The 8,436-nt window shown below is 37.9% G+C and overlaps 1 protein-coding gene across 1 annotated transcript; it reads left to right on the forward strand.

The window, feature by feature from the left end:
• Positions 1-6,001, forward strand: ccdc13 (coiled-coil domain containing 13). The gene is made up of 14 exons (XM_023334826.1): positions 1-85; positions 958-1,169; positions 1,294-1,442; positions 1,523-1,665; positions 1,747-1,830; positions 1,926-2,039; positions 2,720-2,824; positions 3,210-3,371; positions 3,460-3,636; positions 3,726-3,932; positions 4,022-4,128; positions 4,390-4,452; positions 4,574-4,699; positions 5,209-6,001. The coding sequence occupies exons 2-14, from the start codon at positions 988-990 to the stop codon at positions 5,306-5,308; spliced, it is 1,719 nt and encodes a 572-aa protein (XP_023190594.1). The 5' UTR covers positions 1-85; positions 958-987; the 3' UTR covers positions 5,309-6,001.
• The last annotated feature ends 2,435 nt before the right edge of the window (positions 6,002-8,436 follow it).

The following is an 8,436-nucleotide window of genomic DNA, read 5'->3' on the forward strand; positions in this document are numbered from 1 at the left end:
CTTTAGGGAGCTACGTATTAATTTTCAAAGTTAACAAAACATGCAGTTAAAAAGTCAAACGTCTTAACTCTTGTATAAATTACAGGTATGTTATAATCTCGGTTTTACAATTTTAGATGTCCTGTGACCTTTAAAGATTTCTGTTCGAATTTTAAAAGAAGAAACTGCTAGGTACCTGATTACCATGTCGGTTCTTGTTGCAGATTAGCACAAGGTTAGCTTCTAAATAATATTTTAGTAAATTGTATGCACAGCAGGTTTGGTGACAAGTCATTTGGGAGCAATGCTGGGGTAGATTTAGTTGCAATTTTTGAACTTTAGGATCACGTTTAGCATTAAGTGTATTGGGCAGTGTGTGTTTGAAAGGTGAAAACAAGTGAAAAACAGAAATAGAAGCAACAGACCTTAAGATGCCGGTGTTACCAGCATCTTAAATTCTTTAACATCATTTCAGCATAGACAGGATCTGACAAATGCATCATTCTGTTCATAATCTATTTCATTTAGTTTTCAGTTAGTAACTCTAAAAATCACATTAGTGATTCTGTTTTATGTGTAAAAATCCCAATCAGCAGTGTGGCTATTTGGGCAATGGTGTGCTAAAATGTCTTGGGAATGTCTTGGGGACCACATAAACCAGTTTGAGCAGTTGACTGAACCTGCAAAGATCTAAGACAATTTGAATATGTGTGAGATGTGCTCGACAAGCAGGTCTGATTAACACAGGAACTACCGCACAACTTCCAGGACTTGAAGAATCTGCTGTTGATATTGTCCATGTCAGATGCCACACGCGGATTGTGCCTTGTAGATGTAGGTTAAATTTAAGCGATATTGGTCAGTTACTGGAGTGAAAATGAGTTTAAAAAACAGCCGTGTACAAATGTAAACAAAATCAACACAATCAAGCTTTGATCAAATAATCAAAGCTAACACAATAATTTTGCCTTCTTTTAGTAGTTTCTTATTTCCACTACCTTGTTTATCATGGAGAGTGATGAACGTTTGAATGACTTGCGGCTTCAGTTCCAAACGCTGCAAAAACAGCAGGAAAAAAGAAAACTGGAAGGGAAGAAGAAGAAAGAACCCAATAATTTAAGTGTGACAGGAACTCTGGATGATTTGAATCTGTCGAAGCAAGTCGTTCAGGAAGACAGTCCTGAAGAAAGGTAAGTGGTTTCACTTGGTCTCGGTTTAAATTAAACTGTATTGTTTAACTCAAAGCTTACATAATACATAAGTACAAAATAAATAGTCATAACGTTATAATGGTGTGTCGTCTGTCATTCAAAGTCTGTTAAAGCAGCAGGATGAGATCTTGTTAGATCAAATTCGAGAGCTCAGAGATGAAAATGGGAGGCTCTTCAAACTTCTGAGTGAAAAGGACTTTGAGATCAAACATCTGAAGAAGAAAAGAGAAGAAGAAAGACTGGCCTTCACAGGTACAAGCAGACAAGTTGGATGTGTTTTACATACAAGAGTTAATGGCGCTTCACAGTCATCTTGTGAATTATCCCTTTAGGTTCATCGGGCTTAGCAGGAGCTGTAGCTGCCACCAAGATTGTTGAGCTTTCCAAGAAGAATAGAGAGCTAACTGCAGAAATTGAGAAAGAGAAGATTAGATCCAAGCAAAGCAGCAATAGGATCAAAGAACTCGAGAAAGAGGTAAAGCTCTGTTTATTTGATTTATTGGATGGAACGTTGAAGTTACTGGTCAAAATCCATAGAAAGCAACATTTTGTTTAGCTGCAGTGTGCTTTGGAGAATGTTGTACCTGGACAGAAAACCACACAAAAAACCCTGGATAAGAGCTTGTCTGAAGACCATGAGGTAAACAGAAACTGAGTAATGCCATTCTCTTGATCTGAAACCTGAAGTGATAGCATTTTATTTTAAATCACATACATTTTTCTACTGAGCAACAGGAAAACCCGCTGGTCAAGTCTCTGCAAGAAAAATTAGCAGCTGCCCAGCTCAAAGTGACAGAATATCGAAACCAGGTTCAGTCTGCAAAACAGGAGCTGAAGGTTGCTCAAAAGGTAATCTCATTATTTCATTTCCACCTGACAGAGCTCTAATTATGCTTATTTATGACTTCTTAATTGGATTTTAGGGCCTTTCAGCTGAAGGCCCTGTATTCTCTGGTTATCAGAAATGGGACTGTGGATATTTTCTTACCACACAAGCTGCATTTCGAAGATAAGTTTGAAAAGTGAGACGGATAAAAATAACTTAAGACCATTACACATAGCCTGGAAATTATATTTTTGAGATGAAGTCTCTAATTTTATAAGAACGTCCTGGCCAAGACTGATACAGCAACCTCCATATTTATTGTCATTAGTGATATATAGATTCTTTGATTCCAGTAGCATAGTTTGGTTTTCTTACTTAGTTGCTTTGTTAAATACACACCCCTCTCACTGCCCTACAGAAATAAAGCACAGTTTAAAAACAAAACAAAAAGGAAACCATAATGTCCATAATGTACACTTTATTTACTTCATACCTCATCAACATTATGCATTTTTAATGACATGTTGATTGATCTCTTTTTATTCTATATATTTATGATGATACTTTTTATTATTTATGTATTTATTTATTTTGTTATTGGAGGCTTGCAACAAAATCTTGCTCATTATATACATTTTAAAGGTGCAGTTTAATGATAATAAATTATGTCTATGTCTACTCTTAAAATGATGAACTATTGCAGGTTTTATTGAGTGAAGTTGGAGAGGAGATCAACCTTCAGCAGATGCTCAACAACCCTGGGAGCTTTAGAGGCCGGTCGCAGCAGATTCTTGCTCTTCAAACAAGAGTAAGCTGGAAAACTTAGGTGGTGACTGAATGTCCGTTATAATGTTCATCATTCATTATGACAACTTATTTCAAGAAGTTGGTTGGTTTTCAGAATTATGAAAGTGCATCTCTATCAAAAAGAACATCACTGGGAAGTTTCTGGTTCAGGAGTGTCTCAAAAAACGAAATATGACAGTTGTAGGTTGGTTGTGCGACAACTATAACTACGATCAATAGAAATAAACAGTAGAGATATAGTACTCTGCATGTAATCAATCTATATCTGGGTTTCACTTTTTGAACTGAATTCTTCAAATGAACTGAATTTGATTTTGATGATATTCCAATTTTAGTTTGATGCACCTGAAAGTTATGTCACAGAAAACGCTGAATTCATACAACAGGTGCGGGAGCTAGAGCAGCAGCTGTGCCAGCAAAGACAGGCAGATGTTCAGAGTGTGGAGCAGGATGTTTCTGGTACTGCGGCCCATCATAAACCCCCTGCTCAAAATAGAAACCTCAACTACATCCGTGCCATAGAGAAGGAAAAGAGGGAGGCATTTGAGGTACTTAAACAATAACTCAGTTTAAAAACAGAATGAAATATTAAGGTACTAATATGTTTTTTGCTTGTTGCTTTTGGTAAATCTGTAGAGGATCTCAGCTGATCATGAGGGCCTCTTGAAAGAACACGAGGATGTGAAGAAAAAGCTAGAAGCCTCTAAAGCCAGGAGCAGAACTCAGTCTGAGGAAATCAAAACTCTGAAAATGCAGATTTCCTCCTTATTAGAGAAGGGTAAACATGACACCGGGCTTGTGGATGCTCTGCTGGTAAGCTCTCAGATAAGATAAAAGTGGGAAAGAGAGAAATATTCTGGGCTCTTCCTTTCCCACAACCTTGTTTTGTTAACCCCTGGCAGAAACAGCAGAGCCAGATGCAGACGGTGCTGAAGCAACTCGGCCAACAGCAGAGCGCACAGACCAAGAGCCACAAACACAGCCCGAGACAACAGCTGGACAGTGGGCCCCCAGAGAACAAATGCCTTATCCAGAAACTGAAGCTTGTGGTAGCAGAAAAAGACGCCATAATAAAAGAGCTGCGGGAAAAGCAACAACTTTCCAATAAGGTAAAAAAAAAAAAAGCTGAAATATTTAGTGCTGTAGCAACCACCGTAAAACAAATCTGCCTTCTGGAAATAAAAATCTGTTTTTACAGCAACCGAAGGAAGAGAGTGTGGACAGACAATTAAGCCCTAAAATAAAAAGCTGCAGTTCAGGAATCTACCCAGAAGATGGAGACAGTGTCACAAGAATTACACCTGAGTATGTTTTCAGACACCTCTGAATTATTTGATTCTTTATATTATCATTTTATTCATTTATTAAGAGAATCGTAAAAACTACCCTCTGAAACATAATAAATTTTGTTTTGTGGTATAAAGTGCATGTTTTGGCAATTTCTATTAGGACCTAAGGTCACTTGTTTTACAAAGAATAACTTATAATTGACTCGAAGAGGTCAATGACGGAAGAAGCAAGAAGAGTAAAACATTTTATGATTTCTCATCCTTTTATCTGTTTCAGTTCAGTCTCTAAATTAGGCCATAAATTGATAATTGCAACTGTGGGAGGTGAGATGGAATTAAAGTAAGTGAGCTGTATTATATGTACTGTATATGATTCATCTTATTTTTAAATATCAGTTATTATTGCACCAATGTAAATAAATCAAAACTACGAACTGTTTGATTGTGTCTGATGTTCTCAGAAGTCACTCAAAGTGTCCGGGTTGTTCTGCTGATGTGAGTGCACTGATCACCCAGAGCAGTGCGTATAAAGTCCTCAGCGTGGAGAAGGACCGCCTCCTGGAGCTGGTTAAGCTTCTACAGATCAAGTAATGCACACTCTACAAATCTTTCTGCATGCCAGAAAACTTTAAATATACTGAAATCACTACATTTAACTGATTTCAGTTAAATATCCTCGAACTCAGTAAAGTTGACTTTGCTGATTTCCTGTGAAATACTCTCTGCTCTCCTACATCATTGACATGAATAGAACGTGCTTCTATAAGGAACAACCAAATGTGGACTCGACTCTTGATTTTTTTATTGATTTTAATCTAAATCTTGGCTGAGATTCATTCAAACATTCGCAAGAATGTTATGGGTCATTTTCACATCTTTTAGGTTGTAATAGTAAATCTACAGTATGGTCTAAGGTTTAATAATGTAAATGATAGACAGAATCACTATCCATTATATTGGATTGAAGTGCTTCAGATTATTCCTATAGACAATAATTTTATTGTTGCTTTAGATGTCCAAAGAGAAAGCAATGAAGTGTGTGCATTAAGAAATTGTTTAATTATTTTATCTAAGACAACAAATGTTTATCTTCCAGAGAGAAAGACATGAAACAAATGTGTTTGGAGGCAGAGAAGAAGTACCAAGAGGAGCGCCGCAAAACTTTGATGCTGGAGCAGCAGTTAGAAAGGGCATGAACAGAGTAAAGGACTCTGCGTCGAGCACAGGAAGGATAAGGACCAGTGTGACCAGGTGGGCGTTCTGCTAAAAAACTGGTTTCCCAGGGTTCAACTCCAAGGGTTCCAAGGGTTTTCTAGCATACCATGACTGTTCCTCAGGAGAAATAGGGCAGGAGCTACAAGGCAGAAAAAAAAAACAGACAAACAAATCAAACTCTGAAATACGAATAAATTTTACCTCTCAATCTTATTGTGTTGTGAGATGCTCCTGATTTTAAACATGACAGTTTTTTTTCTCTCCATCCCATGAAAATTTAACCACACAGCAGATTTAATGATGTGTGGCAATAGTCTCATCTCCCATGCACAGGGTTAGCTTCAGCCCATCGTCTTTTGGTTGTTTATGTTGCTCTTGTTTGCTGTCTCCTGTCTGGTCATTCAGCTGGAGGAAACGCAGCCTCTGAGGGCATCCTAAAAGAGCACTCTCCATCACGGCGTACAGCTTTATGGTGACATGATGAGACAAGTCGAGCACTTTTTTTTTTTTTTTCCTGGGGGCTCTGTGACAGCACTGACAAGACACTAACCAGGAGAACTGGCTGCTCCCTGCTCAAGCTCTCTTGCTGCTCAGCCCTACCTTCTCTTGTCACATGTGACAAACCACAGCCTGCAGGAAACAAGTTCTCCTCCTTAGCCACACACACACACACACACACGCACACACACACACACACACGCACACACACACACACACACACACACACACACACACACGCATTCGCACGCACACGCAAATGATGGGGATATCTTACTCTCACTTCAGTTTGGAATGATTTGTAATGCGGACCAGGTGACTTAAGGTTAAGGACTATGGAGGAACTTTTGTGGTGCAGCTTCCTGCTTAACCTTGATACTAGCAGACAGTTGTTCCTGCTGATAAGGGAATGGCTTGACCTTAATCTATTTTCCCCCTGGTGTCACGTTGTCTCCGATAGTCATTTCAGAAATGTAAATTGACACTTTTATTTTGTAAAAAAAAATATATGCTTGTAAGTTTTTTATTTGTCTCAGACAAATCAATTTCATTTTTTGAAACAAACTAAGGTTTTGTTAAATTATTTTTTTATGACTTACCTGTTTTTTATTTTGGCTGTGAATGGTTGCGAATAAAAGTGCAAAATTGCCGTCAAGATTGCATTAACCTCTGTTAGATTCCTCCTAAAGTTGATATTCCTGTTAAATATCCACACTAATCATTTCTGACTTGAAACCAGATGTGTGGGAATAGTGGTTAGAAGTGAATGCAAACTAAAGCTACACAAACTGACTGTAATTCATTTCCCAGAGCATATCACTGATTTACAGAATTAAGTCTGTGATCAGCGATCCAAGACATCCTGGAAAGTGTTTGGAAAAAGTAGGCAATTTATTTTATGAATTTACTGGGTCTGAATGAATTTGGAAAAAAGGCAGTGTAATATTAGGAAAATTTGATTGTTTTCAGGCTTTATTCTCAGCAACATTGTTTGAATAATAATACATTGCTGAGAATATTGTTGCTGCATTAACTTTTCAAAGTTAATGCAGTTAACAGTTTTTTCTTCCTTATTTTTTCTATTCAGTCTTTCTTTCCTTTCTTCATTCTTTGTATTTGTCCTTCCTTCATCCTGCTACCCCTCTTTCCTTTTCCTTCTACATTTGTCATTCCTTCTTCCCTATCCTCTTTTCCTCCACGTATCCTTTCATCCTTCCTTATTTATTTCTTTCATTCTCCATCATTTCCTCCATTTCCCTATTTTTCATAACTTCTTGCTTTGCTTTTGTCCATCCTTTCTTCCTATCTGCCTTAAGCAGATGTTGTACTTTAGAAATGAGCAAAAACGTTAACGGAAAACTCTGCTAATTATGTCTGGAATAAAATCTTTAGAAAGCCTCTTAGACTTTCAATCCAAACGTTGTCTCAGTCCTGCTGATGGGTGTGGCATTTACATACATACGTACATCTGAGTTATTTTAATGTATCTGAAGGTGTTTCAGGAAAAGAAAAAAAAGAAACCTGCCTCGCCTGTCGTCTCTTCCCTCTCCACATCACGCTTAATTTAAAACCATGGCTGACTTAGTGTGCTGATTCCAATACCACACTATGTCTTCCAGCACCCTGTGGGAGATTGGCAGGTCCCATTTGGACCTGGTGAGAAAGAGCCACAAGACAAAAATATCAGAGTTTGGACATGATGAAGACAGCCTTTATGCTCACAGTAACAAAAAACATCTTGTGTTGAGCACCTCCCGGATGAAGGGTGAGAAACCTTTTTAGGTGACAGTGAGTTGGTGGCAGTGCATGAGCAGGTTAGATACAATGGGATCTGAATTGATTTGGCATAAATTACACAACATGATGCGTACCATGGAGCAAATTGTATTTTTTGTCCCTTGTTCCATGTGATTCCTGGAAGATGTTAAATGTTGTTGAGCACACCATGTGTATGTGTAAATACTAACTGATAGGAACAAGTCAAGCACTTCCAATATTTCAGTAAGCTTTTTTTTTATTATTAAGCTTCCTACTGTTTCCTACTGAGGTTATAGTGTAATTTCAGGTAAGCTAATTTCACAGCTTAATGCGTCTGCGCTTGTTGACTTCAGTTATTTCGGAGTGTCATCACCTTCAAATAAATTACACTTTGGCAAACAATTTTATTCTTGTTTTATGTAGCTGTATTACGCAGAAAGGTGTAGATTTATTCCAAAATGCCCAATAAGCCACCAAACCAAACACAAACTTATGTAAACACAGCGTACGTAAACAGCCTCGGCTATTTGTCATTCCAGCTTTGAATGACTCCTTTCTCCATCGTTCTCCTCAGAGGTATTCCCTCTTTCTGGACCAATGCTTCCTGCAGACCATTGACTGCATCCAGAAACTAAAGTAAACAGTGCAGCTGTGAACGCAGAGGTTAAAGTTAGCAATCAGTGTACGAGGGATCTGTGAACTTTCCTCAGGCCAGAAAAACAGTTTACTCCTCTGTAAGTTTATTCATTGCGCTGTGGCTCTCATTTACATGTAATGGAAAGAAAATAAACAGAACAGTTCTAATGTGCTCATTTACAGTAATTAGAAATTAAGTAACAACTTAACTTGTATA

The sequence above is a fragment of the Xiphophorus maculatus genome, chromosome 6 (genome assembly GCF_002775205.1).
Source record: "Xiphophorus maculatus strain JP 163 A chromosome 6, X_maculatus-5.0-male, whole genome shotgun sequence".
NCBI lineage: Eukaryota > Metazoa > Chordata > Actinopteri > Cyprinodontiformes > Poeciliidae > Xiphophorus > Xiphophorus maculatus.

Bases quoted from the DNA above. Each gene is read 5' to 3' on its own strand.
- ccdc13 (XM_023334826.1), top strand. From the start codon at position 988: ATGGAGAGTGATGAACGTTTGAATGACTTGCGGCTTCAGTTCCAAACG. The intron at 4,129-4,389 runs GTATGTTTTCAG...TATCTGTTTCAG, and splicing joins GTCACAAGAATTACACCTGA to TTCAGTCTCTAAATTAGGCC. The intron at 4,453-4,573 runs GTAAGTGAGCTG...TGATGTTCTCAG, and splicing joins GGAGGTGAGATGGAATTAAA to AAGTCACTCAAAGTGTCCGG.